We start from the raw sequence: 26,152 nt of genomic DNA, 5'->3' as shown, positions 1-26,152 counted from the left end.
AGGTGATTGCATCCAGCCCCCAGGCTCCAAAACAAGCCAACTGGCGACTCAAATTTACCCCTCCAGCCCAGTTCGAACAGCGATATCAGCACCTCTACGTGGCTCCTCCACAGTGCCCACCACACCCACTCCTTCCTCTGCTGCTCTCACACCGCAGCCAATCTACCAGCAAACCCTGTTGTCTCCATGCTCAGGACACACCAGGAGCTCAGGCTCATTCCCACCCTCCCAGGTAGCGAGACTGACCCTCTTCAGTCAGTCCTCAGCATGGCCACCAGAGGGAGCAGGTAAGAAGCCAGCCTGGGGCCAATCAGTCCAGGCGCTTCCTAAGGGCTTCTCCAAGTCAGAATAAACCCTGAGATCTTCAAATGATGCCAAGACCTCAGGACCAGGCCTGAGCTAACCTCCAGACTGCCATCCCTGACCACAGTCCACTTCACTCTCCACTATAGGCACACTGGGCTCCTAAGCTTCTTCATACTCCACGCATATCCATCCTCAGGGCCTTTGCACCTGTCGCCCCACAGAATGGGGCTCTGTCCCCACCGTCACCCCATTCCATCCTCCACCCACGGTCTCCTCTTCAGAGAGGGGCCCCACCCAATCACTACCCATCTTTTTTCTGCTTTGCCTTCTTCCTAGCACCGTCACCACTTGACCATCTCTTTGCTTTCAGTTTCACTTTCTCCTGAGGAAGAAAGCTATGTCTATGAAACGGCATGTCTCAGGTCCCAACTGTGTCACCTGATGACAGTCGGAGGCCCATGAGGGTTCGGACTTTGCCATCCCAGCTCACAAACTTTAGTGACTCAGGGACCCACACACATTAGCATGTGCTTTGCTTTATGCCTGGCTGAACTTCCATGCTTCACACCCACCTTTTACCATGACCTCAGCCCCCAGGACTGCACTCTGAAGTCCAAGGACATTCCAGTTAAAGATGCCTCGCTCTTCTGTCTTGCTTTAAGTACAGTAACTGGCATCATCAGTTGTCCTCAGCTGGAACCATGTGAGACGGCAGAAGGGATGGAGAAGGCTGTGGAAAGACCACTTGCAGCAGAGGCAGCACAAATGCTGGCAAACGTATGAGGAGCTGCTCACACCTCAGTTAAGCAATGCCAGTTACAAGGCCACAGGAACAGCACACTTTCCCTCTCACATTGGCAAAGATTCAGAGGAGGAGGCATGCACGGTGCAGGGGTGGGGAAGGGAGGCCCTGTCACTGCTGCATGGTGGGGTCACTTACAGAAGCACTCAGAAACATCGATACACCTGTGTCTGCAGAGTGGGTCCCACACTGAACTGAGCAGAAACAACAGGCAAGCATCACCCCACAACTAGCACTCATGGCAACACCCTGTGTACACGAGTATCTTCAGACACAGAGAAATTAGAAAGTTCATACATTGACAGTGGGAATATGAAATGGAAAATGGTGCACAAGAACTTCCCTGCCTGCCAATGCAGGGTTCAATTCCTGGTCCAGGAAGATTCTACATGCCGCAGAGCAACTAAGCTTGTGATCCTCAACTACTGAAGCCCACAGGCTCTGGGGCCTGAGAACCACAATTAATGAGCCTGTGTGACTCAACTACTGCAGCCTGCGTGCTCTAGAGCCTGTGCTCCATAACAAGAGAAGCCACTGCAATAAGAAGTCCGCACACTGCAATGAAGAATAACCCCCGCTCACCAGAACTAGAGAAAAGCCCGCACACAGCACTGAAGACTCAGAGCAACCAAAATTAAATGTTTTTTTTAAACTTTGCTATAAAAAATAATAATAATAAATAAACAAATAAAATGAGGTAGTGTTTTCCACCATGGAAACTTGAGGCAGCTCCTCAAAACATTAAAGAGAGTTACCATATGACCCAGCACTCCCAGGTACATACCCAAGAGACATGAAACATGTTGACACCAAAAGTCATAAATAAATGTCCACAGCAGCATTATTAATAATACCCCAAAAGTATAAATAACCCAATGTCTACCAACTGATGAAGAGATAAACAAGATGTGGTCTATTCTTGCAATGCTTATTATCCAGCCATAAAAAAAGGAATGGACAAGGAAATTGGAGAAGGAAATGGCAACCCACTCCAGTATTCCTGCCTGGAGAATCCCAGCCTGGAGAATCCCAGGGACAGGGGAGCCTGGTGGGCTGCCGTCTATGGGGTCGCACAGAGTCGGACACGACTGAAGTGACTTAGCAGCAGCAGCAAAATAGGAATGAAGCTACGATGTGAGTGAACCTTGAAAATATCATGCCAAATGAAAACAAGCCAGATACAAAGGATACATATTCCATCTATACAAAATCGGAAAAGTTAGAAAGTAGGTTAGTGGTTTCCAGGGGTGAGGAGAGTAGGGAACAAGGAGTTAAGTGCTTAATAGGTATAGGGTTTCTTTTGGGGGTGAAAATGTCTGGAATTAGGTAGCAGTGGCAATTGTACAACCTTGTAAATATAGCAAAAAAAAAAAAAACACTAAATCACTCTTAAGAAAGGTGAATTTTATGGTATGAGAACAATATCTCAGTTTTTAAAAATACAAACTGCATACAATTTTATGTTACTTAAAGTGAGACCCATGTGAAACAGATGCTAAAGCCGTTTCCGGATCCTCATCCAGAGGATCTGCTGTCCTTGCTGAGGGAAGAATTCAGAGATGGGCCCCGCCCACAGGGACACAGAGGTGGAGAACAAGTCCCACCCTCACAAAGGAAAATCTGAGGAAATCAATTTTTAAACAGTGATCACTTTAAGAGTTTCACAAATAACATTTATTGATCATATTCATAATGGAATCTCACCCACATTCACAGCAACTCCACTACAACTAAAAATCACCTGATGATAAACAACTTGCATTGATTGAGAGAAGAGTGACTATCACAGACTCTCCCTGATTCGATGGCTTTTGTTAAAGACCTTGAGGAGGATGGACATTTTTGTTGATGTTCTTGACAGTAGCCATTGATTCCAACTTCATACCCAAAAAAAACTGGCTAGAAAGCAAAGAGAAAGGCAATTACTAGGAATTGACCCCCAAAATGAAACCACACTGGCCTTGTAGGGCCTGTGTGAGGAATCTCCCCAAGGTGGAGGGTGAAGGAAATCCCACGGCAGAGGAGGATGCACACTCAATCACTGAGGAGCCTACGCAGAAGACAAGGAGCCATCCTGGCTGGCTCACTATCCAGGGTGGGACCTGAGGCGAGGCACTCAACCCCCTCAGCCCACTCTCCCCTTCTGGGCTCCAAGGAGAACACCAGCTCTGCAGAACTATGGAAGGAAATGAATAAAACAAAGGCACAGCAAGTCCAGACAAGAAGGCAAGGATTGACTCATCACTACTCTTCTGGGTTCCCTGTTGGGCAGGTTCGGAGCTCATCCTTTCTTCTATGGCCTCTGAGTTCTAGCAAGCCTCTGCCAGGCCAGCAGATGGGCCAGCATGTTCTCCTGAGATAAACTGGGTGTGCACTTTGTGGGATCTCACAGGGCACCCCACATGCACCGCAGGCAGGAAAGGAATTTCTCCGAACAGCTGGTTAGTGCCTGACTTCTGCCCTAAGATCCTGGCTCAGAAGCAAACACCTCCCATAAAAGTATTAACAATTTTCCTTTGGCCCACCTGGACCACCTATTAATACTTAATATGGATCATCTGCAGACAAGTTTCTATCTTTGCTCTTCCCAGAGTGGGAACCAGGGAGTCCAGCTAAATTTGACATCAAGTTGGCAAACACAAAAAGAAAGATGAAACTTAAAAACAAAGAAGGAAGTCTCACAGTGCTGACCCACTCAGATCATGCAAAGCCAACAGAACCTTGGCCGGCTCCTTCCTCGGGGCACTCGCCCTGGAGAAGCTGCAACCCAGGTCCACTATAGGCACCTGTATGCAAACGTGCATCACGGTGTCATATGTGACCACAGGGAGAGCCCAATACTAGGAGAGTGGCCAGGGAGGATGCAGAGAGAGGAATCTCCATTTCCAGACAAGATGGAATGACAATGACAGAGCTGGTTTCCTAGTTGAACAACTAAAAAACTGGGCAAAAGACATCTGAAACTGTTTTCAGATACTGGACATTTTCTAGAACATTCCTCTTACAACTGGGTGGAGGAGACAGACAAAAAGTAAGTAAGTCAATATATGTTAATCCTAATTGTGCATATTTACATACTGATATGTATTTGCATGCCTTCTATTTACATATTGGTGTGTGTTTGTATATATTTATATATAGGTGTGATGAAAGAAACAGGAAGAAGGTGGACGGGGTAAAGGTTGGGGACGTGGGTAAACTGGGGCAGGGGCGTTAAGAGGAGGAGGAAGAGGACAGCTGTTACTGAGGGGACTAAAGCAAGTAAGCAGGTAAGGAGAGGCCCTGCAGTAAACCTGAGGTTGCCCTGGAGGCTTCCTGGGTGGTGGCAGGGGCAGACTGGGGTCCCAGGTGAGAAATGCAGGCCTGGGCAAGGCCAGGTGTGTTCAAGGCTGGAGAAAGGGCTTTTCAGTATGGAGCCTTGATAGGTGGGACTGGTGAAAGAGTCCCTGCTGTGAAAGAGGCAGCAGGTTCCCCAAGGCTGTAGTGTGCTTAAACTCCAGAGGGATGGCTGGTCAGGAAGGCATAAAATCCACTTCCCACCCCAACACAACAGAAGTTTGCAGAAACTGAAACCAGTGGTCTTTTGGGGGCAGGGGATTTTAGAAACTTGAGAGCAGGGAAGAGGTGAGGAAATAAAGATGGGTAGATGCTCCACCACCCTACCACTGGCCCTAACCTTGATGTATCTGGTTTGTTCTTCCCTTGCATTTTCTGGAGGAAGAGGTGTGTGTCAGGTAAGAGCAACAGTCCAGACGATGGGAAAAACATAACAGTAATCTAAGCAGTGCCCACCTCTTACCCTCTGCTGAGCGACAACCCAGTTCTCCCACACCCTCAACTCAATTAAACCCCAGGATGTAAGATAAGCCCAAAGCCACCACTGCCCCACCCACACCTGCTCACCGGATGGCCTCCATGACCCTCAGTAGGGCATGGAGGGGTGTCAGGAGGCTGAGGTTGAGGGGCAGAAGTGGGGCTGGGGGGCTTTCTGGCTGCCCCGAGGCCACCGGCCCAGCCTGGTGATGAGCCTGGAGCTGCTGCCACTTGAGGAGATGGCACCCTTCACCACAGATCCGCCAGCAGTTGTACCCGGAGCGCACATCCAGAGGGGCTTCTAGGCAGAGAAAGTGAGTCAGGCCCCGAGGGGTGTGGGGACAGGGTACTCTCGAGTCTGCACCCATGAGAGAGCCCTCGGGAAACCAGGGCAAAGAAACCAGGTGTCACAGCAAGGCAGGTCACAGCCCTGGGGTGTGGGCACTCACGCAGCGACCATGGAGATGAAGAGAGCACGGCTATGTGCGTGTTTCTAGGGTGATTGTGGGTCTTTGTGGCTGTGTTTTCTGAGTCTTTATCTTTTAGAGCTGCCTACTGAAATATTTCCTCATCAGGCCTGACCAACCGAATCTTAAGTACAAAAGACTCAGCTTGAACATGAGCAAGAATGGGAGGAGGAGAAGGGGATGACAGAGGGTGAGATGGCTGGATGGCATCACTGACTCGATGGACATGAGTTTGGGTAAACTTTGGGAGTTGGTGATGGACAGGGAGGCCTGGTGTGCTGCGATTCATGGGGTCGCAAAGAGTCAGATATGACTGAGCTGCTGCTGCTGCTGCTGCTAAGTCACTTCAGTCGTGTCCGACTCTGTGTGACCCCATAGATGGAAGCCCACCAGGCTACCCCATCCCTGGGATTCTCCAGGCAAGAACACTGGAGTGGGTTGCCATTTCCTTCTCCAATGTGTGAAAGTGAAAAGTGAAAGTGAAGTCGCTCAGTCGTGTCTGACCCTTAGCGACCCCATGGACTGCAGCCCACCAGGCTCCTCCATCCATGGGACTGAGCTAAACTGAACTAAACTGAAATATTTATGAATGAAAGGATATGATAGTTAGTAGTGATCTGTTCCACAGTAATCTTTTTCTTTTTCCTTTTTTGGAGGAGGTATGGAGTGGGTGAAGCACAGAAGAAACCAAATCATCCAGAAGTTGATCAGTTGATTGTGGCTGTGGCCAAGGGAAGGGAACATGTGCTTTTGCAGAGTATCTGAAATTTCCCATAATAAGCAGTAAACAACCACCACAAACACAAATGAAATTCAAACATCTCTGTCTCCTCAGTACTCTTTGGCTTTTTCAAGACCTGCTTTGGTCACATGTGACCCTCTTGATGTTATATCTCTTATTTATTTTTACTATGCTATTAATATGCTACTACTAAAAATATACACTCTAATCATACTAATATAAAATACACTCTTAATAAATATAAACTATATTTTCTTTATAAAAACTCTACCACAAGAGCATAAAGAAGAAAAGCACATGAGCCCTCTATTTACAAGATCGGAAACACAGATTTTTCTCTCTAAAATGGGAATCAGCTCTTATTTTTAGGTCACTGTGTATGAAGCTCAGAGGAGAGAAGGCTCACTAACCTTCTGGTGGCAGTGAGACTGGCACTGTCACTCCCATCCTGTGAACACATTCTCATTCCTGTCCTTGAATGGGTTTGAGGCTTGAAATATTATTAACATAAATCACCTGAACTATAGAACCATGGCCGGAGTAAAAATTAATACTGGTTTTTAACAGTGTTATCAATGGATGCATGATTCACTAATAAAATGACTAAGCTTTTGCATTTTCTTAAAGATGCAGAGTAGTCAAAGTCAAAAACAACCAATAAAAATAAACCACTAAATTGGTGACTATACAGTGAGAAGAGCAGTTTCTCTGATGGTTCTCATTCTACTGCCACTTTTTTCAATAAAGTGATTTCTGGCTCTTCCACCTAAAACTTGAGGCAACGTGCTGCTGTTTTGTTCACCATGCACACACACACCCCGAAAGCCTCTCTTTGCTGGGCTGAGAGAGCCCCTGCCCTTTTCCCACCCACAGGAATTACTTGTGACTGTCAGCTCAGACACACGAAACCAACCTCCACTACACACAAACAGAGCTTTCTTTTTAAATTGACACTAGTGGAGTCCTATTGCCTGAGCTACACTGACTTGTTATTCTACGTTGCAATGTGTCGGGGGGTCCATTTCATCACCCCTAACAGCTGTGGACTCTAGGTAGCCAGTGCCACATTTCAAATGCACCTCTATTTATGTCCATTCTCCCAACAAGAGACACTTAAGTTGCTTCCAATTTTTTGCCAAAGAAATCACTGCTACAGAGAGACATGCCTGGAGTGCCCACAGATATTACCCAGATATGGGCTTGTTGGATTAAAGATTTTTCACATTATAAAATTTGATCGATACCTCCAAACCTCCTGCCAAAGGCTGTGACAATTCATGCTCCTAACTGTGCTTTTAAAATTAGGGGAAAGTTAAGTATCTTCTACATGAAGAGGTGAGTGTGAGAGGCAGTGGCTGCTCATTTCCCAACCACTCTCCCGACCTGAGTACACCAGGCTCTGGGTGGGCCGCTCAGATCACCTGTACATCACAAGAACCCCTTGTCAGATACCCAACCTCTCAGTTCTCTCCATTCCTCCTCCACAGAGTCCATCAAGGGCACTCACCATGCAATCTGGCCCCGGCACAAAAAGAGGAGGTTGTGATCTGACTGCACAAAACATGTCCACTCCCTTGCTCACATGCAATGCAGAGAAAGCAGACATGTCAACCACCTGTGAGGAAAAGCACCTCTGCTCATTTCAGAGATGAAGAAAGTAAAGGTGCAAGTAGAGACACCATCCCCTGGTGCACCGTGACTGAGCACGTGAGTACATGCGTACATCAGGCCACACAGAAGGGTATGAGAACACACCTTGTCATGATTACGAACTGCACTGTGAGCATGTGAGTATACGCTATGCCTGTCATGAACATATGAATATATGTCTACACTGTATGATGAATATATGCATAAGTGTGGTGTCATGAACATACAATGTGTCATGAATACATGAATATATAAATATGTCAACATACAAGCTTATACATTGTCATAAATACATATTTATATACAACATATACATACACCAGTGGTATCATGAATTATAGAAGATTAGAGCTTAAAAAACACTTCAGATACCACCTAACCCCAGGTTGCAAATTGGTTTCATCCTGAGAGTCAATACTGGTAACTGGTAGAGTCTGAGGCTTCTCTGGGTTCACTGGGAAAAGATGAGGGGTGATTAGTGATGCCTGGTAAGGGTATGTGTCAGAGAAGCGGTGTGTATGCCAGACTGTGGCCTTCTTTGTGTTATACCCATCATGATGGAAGTTTACCCCACTCCCATCATGAAGTTCATGAGAATCCCGCCTTCCTTGGGGAGAGGGGGCAATGAGACACATGTACACTGAGTTACCTGGGATGCCTTTAAAACTCTGCTGCCTTTTCATCACCTAAGATAAAAGATAAGAATGTGGGCAAGTGCATCAGCCCCAGTGATCCACCAAGAGGGGGGCCCAGTGATTTAGCCTGGAGACCCCCAGAAAGGGGTCCATGACCAGCTCAGAATGCAAGTTATATTCTCTTTTTAAAAGGCCTCTAGGTTTTAATTCCGGTGACAGTTTGCTACTTGGTGACAGAAAACCAGCAGATGGAATGTGGGTGAAGGCAGAAGAAGCCTCTAATTCCAGGACATCGAGAAAACAAGGGAGAGGAGTGGCCCTGGAACTGAGCTGGGCTGGACCTGGCCAACCATACCCCACCACAAATATTGACCTGGAACCCAGAGCTGTGGAGGTAGCCAGACAGAGCCGAAGAGTGAGCACAGACTCTTGAGCTATGGCCCCTCCCCAGAACCCTCCCTCCATGCCTGCCAGGCTAGGGCTACAAGTGCAGGATACTCAGACAGGCCGAGAGAACTGAGGTAGAGGGGAGGCAAGGAGCAGGAGGGTAGGGTGGGAAGAAAGAGGGAGGGAGGTGAGCAAGTCGGAGGAGAAGAGGGAAGAGAAAGGAGGAGAGGAGGAGGAGGAGGGGCAGAAGAAATGATGGGAAAGGTGGCAGCAGACCCTTTTCAGAGCACAGTGTATCCCACCCTTCCCAACAATAGCAGGACACCTGACCTGGGCCTGCCCTGAGTACCACTTGCCTCCTGTTCTCTGCTGCCCTAGGCCATAGCTTGGAGGAGACCCCCAGACACCAATGGAGGCCACTGTGGGGAAAGAGCCCGGCACCCTTCCCCTTATCTCTAGGTCCCCCTCAGCCCACCCCTCACTCTCAGGCCTTGCTGCCATACAAACCTCCCTCTTACCTTCTTGTGAGACCTCAGGACCTGGGGCACCCAGTAGGGCATCACGGCCTGATCCCTAGGCATCGGGAGGTGGCCCCCAAAGCGGTGGCATGGGCAGGGGCATGCCTTGGTGGTTTTGGGAATATAAGACTGGACCATCTTTTGGATCTAACAGAGGAAGGGAAGAGAAGGTCCAAAGGGGGCTGAAGTCACACCCCAGAAAGCCTCAGCCTCAGGGACAGGGCCCTGGAGAGTGCCTCTGCTATACCCCTCCCACAGTACACCCTGACTGCCCTGCTGAGGGAGCAGGTGCCCCCATCATGATATTCCCAGGGGTGGCCAGCACCCTCATTACCCATCACCTGCACAGCTGCAGGGCGTGGTGCTGTGGTGGGACACGTGGAGGGAGTCGGGAGACCTGGCTCCATCCTGAACCTGCTGGCCTCCAGGAGCACCCTTGGTAACACATTTAGCCCCTCTGAGCCTCAGTGATCTCAGCAATAGAGGGGGCTCTGCCAGCACACACTGGTCAGAGCCTAACATGGATAGTCTTTGGTCCAGCAGTTGCACTTCTGGGACTGTATCCCGTGAAGACACATGTGCATTTGCTCAAGAACACTCAGTGAAGCACTGACTGTAGTGACCAAACAGCCTGAATCTGGTAATAAGGGACAATAACTAACAGACACAGGGACAAAGGGAATGGATGGCCTTTGGAAAGAATGATACAGATCTATCTGTCCTGACATACAATGAGCATCAGTTCAGTTCAGTCGCTCAGTCGTGTCCGACTCTTTGTGACCCCATGAATCACAGCACGCCAGGCCTCCCTGTCCATCACCAACTCCCAGAGTTCACTCAAACTCATGTCCATCGAGCTGGTGATGCCATCCAGGCATCTCATTCTCTGTCGTTCCTGTCTCCTCCTGTCCCCAATCCCTCCCAGCATCAGGCTTTTCCAGTGAGTCGACTCATCACATGAGGTGGCCAGAGTACTGGAGTTTCAGCTGTAGCATCAGTCCTTCCAATGAACACCCAGGATTTATCTCCTTTAGAATGGACTGGTTGGATCTCCTTGCAGTCCAAGGGACTCTCAAGAGTCTTCTCCAACACCACAGTTCAAAAGCATCAGTTCTTTGGCAATCAGCTTTCTTCACAGTCCAACTCTCACATCCATACATGACCACGGGAAAAACCATAGCCTTGACTAGATGGACCTTTGTTGGCAAAGTAATGTCTCTGCTTTTTAATATGCTATCTAGGTTGGTCATAACTTTCCTTCCAAAGAGCAAGCATCTTTTAATTTCATGGCTGCAATCAGCATCTGCAGTGATTTTGGAGCCCAAAAATATAAAGTCTGACACTGTTTCCACTGTTTCTCCATCTATTTCCCATGAAGTGATGGGACCAGATGCCATGATCTTTGTTTTCTGAATGTTGAGTTTCAAGCCAACCTTTTCACTCTCCTCTTTCACTTTCATCAAGAGGCTTCTTAGTTCTTCTTCACTTTCTGCCATAAGGGTGGTGTCATCTGCATATCTGAGGTTATTGATATTTCTCCCAGCAATCTTGATTCCAGCTTGTGCTTCTTCCAGCCCAGCGTTCCTCATGATGTACTCTGCATATAAGTTAAATAAGCAGGTGACAATATACAACCTTGATGTACTCCTTTTCCTATTTGGAACCAGTCTGTTGTTCCATGTCCAGTTCTAACTGTTGCTTCCTGACCTGCATACAGGTTTCTCAAGAGGCAGGTCACTGATCATAGTAAACACCCTCTTCCAACAACACAAGAGAAGACTCTACACATGGACATCACCAGATGGTCAACACCGAAATCAGATTGATTATATTCTTTGCAGCCAAATATGGGAAAGCTCTATACAATTAGCAAAAACAAGACCAGGAGCTGACTGTGGCTCAGATCATGAACTCCTTATTCCCAAATTCAGACTTAAATTGAAGAAAGTAGGGAAAACCAATAGACCATTCAGATATGACCTAAATCAAATCCCTTATGATTATACAGTGGAAGTGAAAAATAGATTTAAGGGACTAGATCTGATAGAGTGCCTGATGAACTATGGACGGAGGTTCATGACACTGTACAGGAGACAGGGACCAAGACCATCCCCAAGAAAAAGAAATGCAAAAAAGCAAAATGGCTGTCTGAGGAGGCCTTACAAATAGCTGTGAAAAGAAGAGAAGCGAAAAGCAAAGGAGAAAAGGAAAGATATAAGCATCAGAATGCAGAGTTCCAAAGAATAGCAAGGAGAGATAAGAAAGCCTTCCTCAGCGATCAATGCAAAGAAATAGAAGAAAACAACAGAATAGGAAAAACAAGAGATCTCGTCAAGAAAATTAGAGATACCAAGGGAACATTTCATGCAAAGATGGGCTCGATAAAGGACAGAAATGGTATGGACCTAACAGAAGCAGAAGATATTAAGAAGAGGTGGCAAGAATACACAGAAGAACTGTACAAAAAAGAGCTTCATGACCAAGATAATCATGATGGCGTGATCACTCACCTAGAGCCAGACATCTTGGAATGTGAAGTCAAGTGGGCCTTAGAAAGCATCACTATGAACAAAGCTAGTGGAGGTGATGGAATTCCAGGTGAGCTATTTCAAATCCTGAAAGATGATGCTGTGAAAGTGCTGCACTCTATATGCCAGCAAATTTGGAAAACTCAACAGTGGCCACAGGACTGGAAAAGGTCAGTCTTCATTCCAATCCCAAAGAAAGGCAATGCCAAAGAATGCTCAAACTACCACACAATTGCACTCATCTCACACGCTAGTAAAGTCATGCTGAAAATTCTCCAAGCCAGGCTTCAGCAATATGTGAACCATGAACTTCCAGATGTTCAAGCAGGTTTTAGAAAAGGCAGAGGCACCAGAGATCAAATTGCCAACATCCGCTGGATCATGGAGAAAGCAAGAGAGTTCCAGAAAAACATCTATTTCTGCTTCATTGACTATGCCAAAGCCTTTGATTGTGTGGATCACAATAAACTGTGGAAAATTCTGGAAGAAATGGGAATACAACGAGCATAGAGATGCAATATTAAGTGAGAAATGCAGCACTGTGAATAGAGCATGCTACCATTAACATCAAAAAAATTTTTTTAAAGAATATGTGTGCAGTGTTGCTTATATATGAGTTATGGTGGGTCAGATCCTTACCCCAATTCCTCATCACCACCCCTAGCCTTACCCTTTGCCCTGCAATTCTGCAGTTCCTTCCAGAAGAGTAGACTCTGCCCCTTGACTCTGGTCAGATCATGTACTGGACTGCCAACAGAATAAGTAGGAAGTGACAGTAGCCAGATCTGTCAGGCTGAAGGCCTCATAGGTGTCTAGCTGCTCTCACATCTCTGCCATGGCCACAAGACAGTGCCTGCGACAGCCCGCTGACCCCAAGATTGGGATACCTGAGACCAAGCTGCCGGCAGAGTGTCCCTTAGCCACATGAGTGATCAAAGTGACTGCTGTATCAAGTCAGGCCTTAGGGTGACTTGTACATTGCTAGCCAAACAACACAAGCATGGAAAACCTCCAGAAGGCCAAATGAGGACACCTCTGGAAGAGGGGCAGGACAGAGAGTTCTGTGTACACACCCCTGCTGCACTGCGGGAATTTCCAACCATGTGCTCACAACTCACATTATAAAACATAATCAAAACTACTTTGAGTAACCCCTGCAACCTCCTGAGGCCACAGGAGGACTGCACTGGAGCCTGGGTGTAAGGTGTGCTGCCAAGCACAGACACTGCCGTAGGAAGGAAGAAGGGAGTCCTGGCCCTCCTCCAAAGGAGACAAGACAAGGCCTGGAGACCCGGGCACCTCCCTGCACCCTGGCTTCTTGTCACCACGGCACAGGACCCCTCTCACATAGGACCCTTTTGCCCACCAGGATAAGGATACTCTGGCCACTTCTACCCAATCCACCCATACTTGCTAAGCCTGTTCTCCATGGCAGGTGCTGGACCAGAAGCAACAAGACCCCATCCTGCCCACGGTAGCTCCCTGCACAGCACCATCCACTGGGAAAGAAGAAACACTGGGACTCAGGGAGTAGAGCTGGGAGAACATTCAGGCCAGAGGGGCAGCTAGGTGGAGAATCAAGAGAGAAACCGTGCCTGCTGAGAGTCCCAAAGACATGATAAGAGAACTACCAGGGCACCCACACAGCAATCATTCCTCCTCTTGTTAAAAGAAACCAACTCTGCTTACAATGCAAAGCGGCCAGGTCAGGGATCAGCAGTCCTACTTGTCAGTAAAGGGTCTGGGGGGTAAGGGAACTAAAAAGCTTGGGCTTCTGGGAATGTTTTATCCCTGAAGAGGAGGAGAAGGTAGGAGGTAAGCTTTAGGAAGACTCTGAAAGACTCACTTTCTGCCATGGGCATTGTCATGTAAGACAGAGACCCACTGCCAACATCTAAAAAAAGTGAAAAGTAACACCAACTCTACACAAAGTCTTCCTGAAAACTGAAAAGATTCATTTCTGATAAAAGCTCTCAACAAACTAGAAATAGAAGTGAAGTTCCTCAGCCTGATAAAAGGCAACCATGATCCACCACTGTGCTGGGGACAGGCATGCCTAAGCAAGATCCAGAAAAGACTAAATTATTAAACTGATAATTGGACTTCATCAAAATTTAAAACTTCTACTCTTTGAAAGACAGTGATAAGAGAATTAAAAGACAAATCAAAAACATGGAGAAACACTTGCAAACTAAATATCTAATAACTTGTATCCAGATATATAAAGAACTCTCAATACTCAGTAATTAAACAAAAAAAAGCAACTCAACTTTTTAATGGGCAAAATACTTGAACAGACACAAATCAAGTGAGATATGCATATAGTAAAAATACACAAAGAGATGCTCAACGTCATTAGTCATTGTGGAAATACACAAGTTAAAGCCTCAATGAGAGGGAATTCCCTAGTGGTCCAGGGGTTGGGACTCTGCTCTTTCACTGCCTGGAGTGCAGATTCAGTCCCTGATCAGGGAACTGAGATCCCACAGTCTTTGAAACCAAAATTTTAGAAATGTTTTAATTAAAAAAACATACAATGAGATAAACACCTATTAAGATAGCCAAAATTTAAAACATTCACCAAACCAAGCATTCATGAAGACATGAAGGAACTGGAACTTTATACATTGTTGGAAAGATTGTAAAATGGAACAACCATTTTTGCAAACAGCTGAGTTTCTTAGAAAGTCAAACATATGCCTCCCATACAATGTAGCAATGCCTTTCCTAGGTGCTTGCCCAAGAAAAATGAAGGCATGTTCATACAAAGACTTATACACAAATGTTCACAACAGCTTTATTTGTTGGACAAAATAGAAAAAAACTGGAAATGATCCACACGTCCTTCACTGGATGAATGGTCTATCCATATAACAACACACTGCTGCTGCTAAGTCGCCTCAGTCGTGTCCGACTCTGTGCAACCCCATAGATGGCAGCCCACCAGGCTCCCCCGTCCCTGGGATTCTCCAGGCAAGAACACTGGAGTGGGTTGCCATTTCCTTCTCCAATGCATGAAATTGAAAAGTGAAAGTGAAGTCACTCAGTCGTTTCCGATTCTTAACAACAAATGCTGCTGCTGCTAAGTCGCTTCAGTCATGTCCGACTCTGTGCGACCCCATAGACGGAAGCCCACCAGGCTCCCCCATCCCTGGGATTCTCCAGGCAAGAACACTGGAGTGGGCTGCCATTTCCTTCTCCAATGCATGAAAGTGAAAGGTGAAAGTGAAGTTGCTCAGTCGTTTCCGACTCTTAACAACACACTACTCAGCAGAAAAAAGGAATGAACTATCAATGAACACAACAATATAGATGAAGCTCAAAAATAATCATGCTGAGTAAAAGAAGCCCCTGGAGAAGGAAATGGCAACCCACTCCAGTATTCTTGCCTGGGAAATCCCATGGACAGAGGAGCCTGGTGGGCTCTATATAGTCCATGGGGCCGCAAAGAGTCAGACACGACTCAGTGACTAAACCACCACCACCACAAAAGAAACCAGACCAAAAAAAAGTATATATACTATACAATTCCATTTATATAAAATTCAAGGAAATGCAAACTAATCTATAGTGACAGAAACAGACCCAGCCTGGGGACTGTGGGGAGACAGGGTTGAGTGGAATTACAAAAGGGAAAAAGGAGGACTTCCCTAGTGGTTCAGTAGTTAAGAATCCGCCTGCCAATGCATGGTTCATGGGTTCAATCCCTGGTTCAGGAAGATTCTACAAGACAGGAAGCAACTAAGCCCGTGCACCACAACCACTGAGCCCACACTCAAGAGGCCACAAGCTGCAACTACTGAGATTTTGTGCTGCAACTACTGGAGTCCATATTCCACAACAAGAGAAGCCACCACAATGAGAAGTCCATGCACTGCAACTAAAGAGTAGCCCCCACTCACCCCAACTAGGGAAAAGCCTGAGCACACCAGTGAAGACTCAGCACAGCAAAACATAAATAAACAAGTAAAATTTTGAAAAGGGTACAAGGAAACTTTTCAGGGTTGTGTACATGTACTGCACTATACCATTTTATACAACGGTCTTAAGCACCCGGATTTTGGTATCTACATGCATGCTGGAACCAATCCCCTGTGAATATCTAGAGATGACTGTCCATTATCACAATTATGGTGGTGGTTTCATGGGTGTGCGAGTATGTCAACATTTATCAAACAGGACATTTTATATGTGTGCCATTTTATCACATATCAATCATATCTCCATAAACCTGAACCCCTGATTCAAGTCCCCTACCTGATTTTGGGGTCTCAAGGAGAGAGGGACCCAGTAAGGCAGCACTGCCTTAGCCCTGGGCACGGGCAGGTAGCCCCCAAATTTGGCCTGGCACTCACAGCAGATAGGCTCTCGATGAACAGTGCTGGGGACAGGGCACATCTGAGCAAGAGGCAGACAAAACAGAATGTAACATGATGCTGCATTAGTGATGCAAGCCAAGGCACTCCCTGAATGGTAAATCCACACTCAGAGGGAGCAAGGTTAAGACATGGCATCCAGGGCAAGTGCAGGGACAGGGGCCTCGGCTATTGCAGACTGTCCTGAGATCCTCCGAAGTCACTTGAAGGGGGATCACAGAGCCTGCAGACCCAGTGTGCTGGGATGTGCAATCACTTACAGCCACATTACCATGAGCAAGTCTTGGATCTCTCTTTCTAAAAATGGAGAAATACAACCAACTCTAGGGTGGATGACTGCTCTTTCTGCGGTTATCCACATCAGTCTGCATACAGAACTTTGTTTGCAAAACCTTCCACATCCACCCCATATGATCCCACCACACCCACAGGCTGGGGGAGAGGGAAAGTCATCCTCTCCAGGAGCAGATAGAGCTTCCCAGAACAGATACATTAAGGGGCAGCATTGGTTCTCCCAGGCCTCCTAAATCCCTGTCTCAAGGTATCATGAGGAACTGAGGGGAAGGGAAGGCAGTGGGTGACCCTGTATAGAGATTTGGGGGTTTGCATGGCCCCTTAAACCATGGACCCCACTGGCTGACACACCCTCTCATGAGATGCTGCTTCTGGACCCACATTTTCTGCTCTACTCCCCACCAAAGGGCAAGTCAGGGTCGGGGCAAAGTAGTTGAGGTTTGCTTTCCTTACCGAATGATGGATGAGACACACTTCTTTCCCAAAGGCTGGAAATGTGCTTCTTTTCCTAGAAAAGAAGAAGGCTTAGAAAGTTCTGGATTTTGTGGACATTGGAGGCAGGGATGCTAGTATGAGAGCCTGAGCCAGCCTGGCTAGTATCATTAAACCCCAAGAGTGGAAAGTGAAAGTGAAAGTTTAGTCGCTCAGTCCTGTCCGACTCTTTGCGACTCCATGGACTGTAGCCTAACAGGCTCCTCTGTCTGTGGGATTTTCCAGGCAAGAGTACTGGAGTGGGTTGCCATTTCCTTCTTCAGAGGATCTTCCCGACCCAGGGATCAAACTCAGGTCTCCCACATTGTAGGCAGACGCTTTACTGTCTGAGCCACCAGGGAAGTCCTAGTTAAGTGCCCCCTCTGAGGTCCTAGTCAACTGCCCCCCAAGACTGGAAGGGGTCATCATTCTGAGCCTAAGAGGGGGCAGAGGGTGACAACAGAAGCAGGTAGATACACACTCACATGCTAAGGTCTAGGGGTTCCCATATATCGAGCTATTGTGGAATCCTGCATCCTCAAAGGGTTTAGCTGGAATCAGCCTGGGTTGGGAAGATCCCCTGGAGAAGGAAATAGCAACCCGCTCCAGTAGTCTTGCCTAAAGAATCCCATGGACAGAGGAGCCTTGCAGGCTACAGTCCATGAGGTCGCAAGAGTCGGATATGACTTAGCGACTAAACCACCACCACCAGGCACACTCCAGCTAAACCTATGCTAGGACCTTTGGGAAAGACAGGAACATTGCAACCTGGTGAGAACTTTCCAAGATGTGTAGCTGCCAACCACAAAACATGCTTTATCATACACCCTGAGCTTAGAATTCTGAAGGAAAATACTGTCAAAACCATACATCTAATGAAATTCTTTGCAGTAAAAAAAAAAAAAACTGGGTGCTTTGTCTCTTGGACTGACACAGCATTTAGAGCTACACAGATTCTGTTACTCTTCCCCATTCTCCCCACAACAAACTGCTAGTATGTTGGCCACCATATGGAGAGTGTCCAGTGAGCATAAATCCAAAACAAAGCAAAACTTCCAGCTTTCCTAATAGCATATGTAGCATGGAAATGTAAGAGTGATATCATCATAATAATCACTATTTTTCTATTTACAGTAATAGCTTCAGGTCACAGAGCTCAACTCCTGCACCTGATCCTTGACAACACAGAATGTGGGATGTTGCCCTGCACAGCACCCAAGCCCCCTAATAGTCATAAGAGCATTGTTATTTCCTTTGTGGAGGCCAAACCTCCAGCCCAGAAGGTGAAGCCAGTGAGTCCCAGAGACTGGCTCAGAACGTCATAACCCAAGTCAACCCAATGAAACTCATGCTCGATGTTGTTCATTTGTGTCTGACTCTGCAACCCCATGGTGCAGTATGTCAGGCTTCCCTCATTCTGGGGCTTTGTGTTAAAATTACTAGGAAAGGAAATTTCCTTTTCTGTTGAAGTTGCAAGATCTTTTCCAGAGGTCTTAGTGGTCATTTTGCCCCCGGAGGGGAAGAAAACAAAGCTGAAAGATGGAGACAACAGTCCCTGACCACAGTCCTTAAGCATCTGTATAAATCGGTTCCTGACGACTTACACCTGACAGCCTCAATTAGTCAGTGAATTGCCTTTCCTGCTTATATGACATAGTGTGGTGTCTTTCCTGCTACCTTTTCAAGCTACTATGGGACGGGCTTGATTCCCTGGTGGCTCAGATGGGACAGCGTCTGCCCACAATGCGGGTAGACCCGGGTTCGATCCCTGGGTCGGGAAGATCCCCTGGAGAAGGAAATGGCAACCCACTCCAGTACTCTTGCCTAGAAAATTCCATGGATGGAGGAGCCTGGTGGGCTACAGTCCATGGGGTCGCAAAACGTCAGACACGACTGAGCGACTTCACTTTACTTTATGGGACGGTGTGACCTGAGCCTATTGGGGCTCCCCAGGTGACTCAGGGTCCAGGTGCCCTCAGATGACTCTGGGTCCAGGGCCCCCGGGTGACTTTATATCTGGGCCCCCCTAAGTGACTCAGGTTCTGTGGCCTCCCAGTGGACTCGAGGTCCAGATCGCCTCAGGTGACTCAGGGTCTGGGGTGCCCCAGCTGATTCAGGGTCGGTGTTCCCCAGGTGACACAGGTCCCAGGGCCCCGACTCAGGGTGTGGGGAGCCCCCAGGTGACTCGGGGTCCAGGGCCCCCTCAGGTGACTCGGGTGCCGGGTCCCTTGTGTGGCGCGGCGGCCCAGCGTGCAGGACTGACGGAGGCACCTGCCTGTCATGACGCGCTGGTGCTAAGTGCGCGCTGACAGACCCAAGAGCTCCCAGAAATGCCCGCCACAATTCTAAGTTATGGTGAAGGCGGTGACGAAGCTCAAGATGACAGCCGTGACGAAAGTAGGGGCTGGCTCACGCGTGTCACTCCTCCTTCGGGCCCACCCCACCCCTCACACAGCCCCTCACTCAGCCCCTCACACGGCCCGGTCAGTCCCCGGGGCCGCCCTCGACCTCGAAAGCCCCACCTCTTCCGCCCTCCCGCTCCTCTGAGGCCAGGCTCTTCCGGCGACAGCACTCTATTAGCAGTCGATTGGCTCTCTATTAGCCAATCAGATACTGCATTCTATACATGTTTACTTACCTGGCATCTGATTGGGCTCAGGCACAGGGCTCGGGGGTCAGCTGAGCGGGGAGGGGCCGGGGGCGGGCCGGGGGCGGGCCGGGGGGCGGGCTAGGCGCAGGTGAAGACTTCTTGGTTGTGGTCTGGACCTGGCCTAGGTCGGCGTCGGGCTTGGAAGACACACCTTTCCCCGCCCGATCCCGGGAAAACCCACTCACCGTTTCCTGCAGACGGGCCTGCGGGGCCGCAGGGCACAGTAGACGGGGTATCTGTCCCCTGGAAGGAGAGAAAGAGGTGTGCGACGCGGGCCTAGGGCCTATTCGAGAACCGCGGAGCATCTCGGTAGGAGTGTGTCCCACGGAGAACCTGAGACGTATTTGTATTTGAAGTCGATTTAACTGGGCGCCTTGCCTGTCACTGGCTGAATCGGACTTAAATTGTGACTTTTGAGAATGTGTGTTTCTGAAGCAACCGAGTGTTCGAAGGCCGTGGAATTCAGAACAACTGATTGTAGTATTTCTTGAAGACAAACTTTTCAGTGTTTGCTAACTTTTTTTTTCTTTTTGGCCACACCTCAGCTTGTGAGATTTCAGTTCCCTGACCAGGGATTGAATCCCAGCCCCAGCAGTGAAAGCCTGGAACCCTAACCTCTAGACCACTAAGGAACTCCCTTTTTTTTGCTGACTTTAATATTCTCAACTAATACTAATATTTGATCAAACCACCATAAGCAACCGTAGCCCTGGTGGGCCACTTTTCCATGTGCTCCGATCTAGCTATGGACAAACAGGATTTCCCTGGCACTACTCGGGTTTCATGGGTCTTTTATTAAACTGGTAAGTTCACGACCTATGAACAGTGCTGAGCTTCCAGCCAGTTCCCACCCTGCAGGCTCTCCTGGCTAGCACCCATGCTGATTGGGCAGCACCCCCACTATATTAGCTGCTAAATATTTATTTTATTCTGTCTTTTAGCTGCTAATTATTTTGGACACCACCCCCTACCTGTGTATCTGTATAAACAATGTCAGCTCTGGTCTCAATAGCTAATGACAAAATTTATCGAGGAATGTCACAATTAGCCTAGTATTTTATTTATGGCTGTCTCATCTCTGCCAACCTTGAAGGGCCTTGGGATTCCTTGTCATCTCTATTCTGAGCCCACTGGAATATCGTCGTAACACAGAAGACAGGTTTATGCCCCCCACCCCCACAGAAGCACTGGCCCTCACCACTCTTGATACTGTCATGCCATTTCACGTCAAGTGCAGCACATCACCATTTCCACCAAAAATGGCTAAAATTAAAAGGACTGACAGTACCAAGTTTGTAGAGGGTGTGGCAGCTGGAACCCTCACACCTTCAGTTCAGTTCAGTCCAGTTCAGTCGCTCAGTCGTGTCCGACTCTCCGTGACCCCATGAATCACAGCACACCAGGCCTCCCTGTCCATCACCAACTCCCGGAGTTCACTCAAACTCATGTCCACAGAGTCGGTGATGTCATCCAGCCATCTCATTCTCTGTCGTCCCCTTCTCCTCCCGCCCCCAACCTTTCCTAGCATCAGAGTCTTTTCCAGTGCCTCACACCTTACACAACAGATAAAACCATATAGGCAAACTGGCAGTATTTACAATGTCTAAACATGTGAATATCCTGTGACCAAGCAATTCCGCACCCCAGGTAATCACCCAAGATAATAGAGCTTATGTCCACCAGAAGACACAAACAAAAACACACAGTGCCAGCCCGGCCAGCAGCTGGAGGACAGTCACTTCTCCTTCACACGTATCCATGTGAGAACAGATATCTGTATCTTTGAGAACATTCCTAAAAAAGCATGTATTGCTGGTAACCCAGAAAAGAACCAAAAAGTTGTGGCTTGGTTTTTGAGGTTGGCTTGTTATTTCACGATCATCTTGCCTAACTGACCTGTGACAGTTTTCACAAACCTAAATCCTATGGGTTAAATGAAATCATGATTTTCAAATAAAGTCTAAGCAAGAACTGTAATTTTTAAGTTCTCATGTCCCATGACTTTTGGGTCTCTGAGGTTGAACCCAAGCTGCACAGTGGTTCAAGTCAAGATTACACCAGGTGCCACCACCATCACAGCCCTGAATACAGGACTCACTTTTTTACCCAGATGGGGGCCCTGCATGATGTGACAGGTTCCCACTGGTGACTGGCATGCCATCAACTCTCCCGCCTCCAACCTTACCCTTTTCCTGTGGACCCACAGGCTTCATCGTCACCTCACCGACCATGGCACCTAGACTTCTCTCTTCGGCAGCTGTGACAGCAGCGTCTTGGCCTCTCCTCCCTCCTTCACTGTGAGCTCCTGCAGTCTGCTGGGGGGACACAGGACCACTGTCATCCTCCTCTGTCATCGGGGCACTATGAAATGGCACGGCCAGGCCAGGCAGCCAGGCCAGGAGAGTCTTCTCGTTTCCAACTGCCTGTGTCACTGTCTCACACCCACCCCCAAGGTGCCAGGGACCCTGTTCTAGCACTCGCCCAGAGATCGCTGAAGCATCCTCTAGGAGAGGCCTCCGCACCGTTTCCCCCACACCCATGGCAGCCTGTGGGAGCCTGCCTTCCAATAGAACTGTGGAACTCTGTGAACAGGAGAAACATTCCATGGTGATGCGGCCATCTGCCCGGGCTCCCATACCCACACAGACCCACACAAATGCTTTGTTGTTATTGTTCAGTCACTATCGTGTCCAACGCTTTGCGACCCCATGGACTGCAGCACACCAGGCTTCCCTGTCCTTCACTGTCTCCCGGAGTTTGCTCAAACTCACCTCCATTGAGTCAGTGATGCCATCCAACCATCTCATCCTCTGCTGCCCCCTTCTCCTTTTGTCTTCAATCTTTCCCAGCATCAGGATCTTTTCCAAAGAGTTGGCTCTTCTCATCAGGTGGCCAAAATATTGGAGCTTCAGCTTCAGCTCAGTCCTTCCAGTGAATATTCAGAGTTGATTTCCTTTAGGATTGACTGGTTTGATATTCTTGCTGTCCAAGGGATTCGCAAGAGCCTTCTCCAGCACCACAGTTTGAAAGCACAAATGCGTTATCATACGTATCAACTATGTCTGTGGCATTAAAACTTAACGGGGGATATTAGGGGGGAAATGTCTACAATGGCACTTTGGAGGGAGATGATAATGAATGAAAGAAGCCAGGTTAAAAGAGCTACATACTAAGTAATTCCATTTATTGGACATTCTGCTGCTGCTGCTAAGTCACTTCAGTCGTGTCCGACTCTGTGTGACCCCATAGACGGAAGCCCACCAGGCTCCCCCATCCCTGGGATTCTCCAGGCAAGAACACTAGAGTGGGTTGCCATTTCCTTCGCCAATGTGTGAAAGTAGGAAAGGCCAAACGATAGGGATGGAGAACAGAGGAGCAGTTTAAGAAGGGGCAGCTCCAGGGATTTTGAGGAGGATGGAACTTTCTATATCCTGACCGTGGTGCCTGTTCACAGCTCTCTGTGTGTTGCTAAACTTAAAGACATATACTTACACTAAAAATTTACATAAATTACATCTCAAAGAAGCTAGCCAAGAAATAAAAAAGGACAGCCCAACCATTCCCACAGAAGTGCCAAGCTACCAGCCCTCCTTCCCCCAGGTTTCCTCTCCTGGGAAGGAGCCTGAGAGGCAGCCTTCCATCACTTACGGATTTTCAAGTCAAAGTGGGGGGAAAGCTCTGAAAACTTTACCCTAGAGGCATGTCTTCGTTGGTTTCACCTTGCTGGCTGGGGTCCTGCGGCATTCAGTGACCCGAAGGGCCCACTAGAGGCTGGGCTATAAAGGGACCTGGTCACGGGGAGCAAAAGCCCCAGGCCCGCCAAAGCAGCCCCCCGCAGTGGGGAAGGGCGAGCATGGTGCCTGTGGGGATGGGAAACGAAGCGGTGCTCCAGATGGAGGGCGGAACTTAGCCCCAACCCTTCTCAGGAATCCAGGCCCAGCTGGATGGGAACGTGATGTAGTTTTACTTTGTACACTATTTGAATTTTTCGCAAGAATATTACTTTTGTAAACAGGTGAAAGTAATACATAAATGAGCTCCTCAGCTGTCTACTCAGCCGCTGAGCACATCCCTACCCTTATCTATCCCACCCTTCTCTTCTCAGAAATTGCAACTTAGACTTCAGACTAAGAGAACCCACTGCAGCCCTACCCTTGGGGAGAGGGTACAGGTCCCAAACCAAATGGAGGGATCCAGGGGCCTACCATTGTCTGGATTCCCGAGGGTCACTCACCACTCTGTTTCATAACTGGGAAAATCACCGGGTGTCAGAAGCACAGGCCCCTCAGGGAGGCCCCACCCCCGCACTGGTGACCCAGTCCCCTGTCGACCAGCAACCGCTCTCCTGTGATTGCCCCACCCACATCCAGAGCCACATCACTTAGGGCTCCAGGCTCCATCTGAATCATATCCCAAAAGAAACGAATTACAAAGCACACAAGATTTCAAAAGCTGCTTTATGGAGAAACAGCACCCCAAGGTTGTTGAGTCCAGGTCACAAGTCAGAGCTTCCTGGGGTCCTGACTCTGCCCCACCCGGCAAGCCCGAGCAGATGCCTGAGAGTGATCACAGCCTCCATCTTAACTGTTGTCATCATCACTCGGGGGGTGGGGTTTCAAGATCAAACAGGATGAATGTGTTTCTTCTCCATGCGGGCTTCATGATCTCAAACAGCAACCAAAATTAGCATTAGGCTAAAAAAAAAACAAAAAAAGCAAAAGGTTCTCATCCCTTCGTGTGTTCTGGCAGGTCTCCCTGCAAGCGCAGAAAGGACCTAGCAGAAGGCTACTTTTCTGCTGGAGCCTCAGGTGTCACTGCTGGTGACCCTGGGCCGCGGAAGGCTGGCCTGCCGCCGCTGAGCTGTAAATGACATGGCACTCCATGTGGTGCCCATTCACAGTATCAGGCAGACTGATGGCATGTGGCTTTCTTCTCTGTCTAAATAGTTCTGAGAACATACAAAGTACACTGCAGATCTCCCAAAAGTGAAGACAGAGAAGTCATCCTATGTTAACACTGGAATGGACTCCAGGAATTGGGGCATCTTACCCTCAAGGCAGGTGAGGGTTACATGAGAACACTCACATAAGGATTCTTAACGGTTAAAACATGAAAGTATCCAGAACACAGCTACCGAGTCATAGTCAGGTGCTCCCAGTCCACACTCGAGATACCACAGTCACAAGGAACTCGGGGAATTTCCCCAAATGACAAGGGGCTGAGCAGGTTCCTGACCCGCTCTGGCTTGGCTCACAAGCACTAGAGACCTCTCAGCAGCAGTGGGAGAAAGCCCGGGCAACCTGAAAAGTGGAGACAGTCCTAAGTGTCAGACAAGAGTGCATCTGGCTGAGGGAGGGGTCTGGCCGTCTGGGAACGACTCCAATTTGTCGGTGAGAAAGGCAGGACAGCTTCACCCCTGAGCTTGTTCTGCAGGCAGTGGGAATGTAGTTGGTTAGACGGCTGTACACTCTCCCACCCTCATCAGCCAGGGACACAGGTACCCTGCACGGAGCGGGGACACCAGGCCTGGTGTCAGGGCCGGAGGGGACAAGGGGAGGAGCAGGCAGCGGTGGCCTGGAGCACCAGCCAGTGAGCTGGACTGTCCCAGAGGAGGGGCCAGGGCAAGGCTAGGAAGGGAGGTTCCAGTCTGAACCGACAGAGAAAGGAGATTGAAACCCTCCCACCACAATGCCCCTAAACCTGTTCACACCCAGTATGAGATGCTGGAGCTCTGAGCCCTGGGAGGCATGGGGGGAGGGCAAGGAACAGAGCCGGGTATCGTGCCAGGCCTACATCACGAAGCCAAAAAAATAAGGTCGTTTGCCACAGCCTCACACCAAACACCTCCAGCCCCAACACGAAGAATCCCCATGACCCGTGTCTGAAATCTCCAATCACGTTTCTAATCGACTCCCAGAGCGTGGAGCCCTCCAGGTATGCAGAGGTACCCAAGCTTCCCTCCACCTCACACCCAACCTCACGGCAGCAAAAGTGGCAGTGAAGGTGTGCCCACCATGGGGGACATCCAAAGACTGCCCGAGGCCCACCTGCCACCCCCAGGTCCAGCCCCACAGGAGCACGGCCAGCCCCTAACCTGGGTCATCAGAGATCCCCATTGGAACCTGCTTTATGAAAACCTCGGACAACACCCTCTGCCTTTTTGAATCCTTGCCTACAGTGAGTTAACTGGTTGAAGGTTCCCCTCCTGGGCCAGTTGACTGTCCACAATGATGGGGAGTGGCCGGTACTGGATCTGTGCACAAAACCACCACTGTTTGCGCACCTCACCTACAGAACTGGAAACTGGGGCTTCCAGAACTGGAAATTAAGTACAGTTGGGAGACTAGGAGACCTATGGGCAGATGACATGCCCACGCCCTTCACTCCTGCTGCCCTGGACGGCAACACCCAGGCCACTGCCACCCACAGGCCCCACCTGACACCCGAGACGGAGGCCAACGTGAACACGGCCAGCAGCCCAGGGTTATTTTAGTCACTGTTAGTGGCAACCAG

At 48.6% G+C, this 26,152-nt stretch overlaps 1 protein-coding gene across 2 annotated transcripts; it reads right to left on the bottom strand.

The window, feature by feature from the left end:
- Window positions 1-1,710: 1,710 nt before the first annotated feature.
- C22H16orf95 (chromosome 22 C16orf95 homolog) lies at window positions 1,711-24,333 on the bottom strand. 2 transcript variants are annotated; one of them, XM_088830602.1, is made up of 8 exons: window positions 21,825-22,367; window positions 19,825-19,882; window positions 16,972-17,026; window positions 16,106-16,246; window positions 9,321-9,467; window positions 8,430-8,466; window positions 5,012-5,222; window positions 1,711-3,007 (listed from the first exon to the last, which is right to left on the bottom strand). In XM_088830602.1, the coding sequence occupies exons 1-8, from the start codon at window positions 22,273-22,275 to the stop codon at window positions 2,923-2,925; spliced, it is 1,185 nt and encodes a 394-aa protein (XP_088686728.1). In that variant the 5' UTR covers window positions 22,276-22,367; the 3' UTR covers window positions 1,711-2,922. The 2 variants fall into 2 exon arrangements, 1 of the variants encoding a protein (XP_088686728.1); XR_016035909.1 differs by lacking the exons at window positions 1,711-3,007; window positions 5,012-5,222; window positions 8,430-8,466; ... (1 more) ...; window positions 16,106-16,246; window positions 16,972-17,026 and adding an exon at window positions 22,411-24,333 and having other exon boundaries at window positions 19,478-19,882; window positions 21,825-21,954.
- Between the last annotated feature and the right edge of the window lie 1,819 nt (window positions 24,334-26,152).

This window comes from Moschus berezovskii, chromosome 22 (genome assembly GCF_049115385.1).
Source record: "Moschus berezovskii isolate FMDL1 chromosome 22, NW_MosBer_1.0, whole genome shotgun sequence".
Lineage (NCBI taxonomy): Eukaryota > Metazoa > Chordata > Mammalia > Artiodactyla > Moschidae > Moschus > Moschus berezovskii.
The sequence above is the reverse complement of the archived record's forward strand: the minus strand, read 5'-3'. Positions and strand labels throughout refer to the sequence as shown.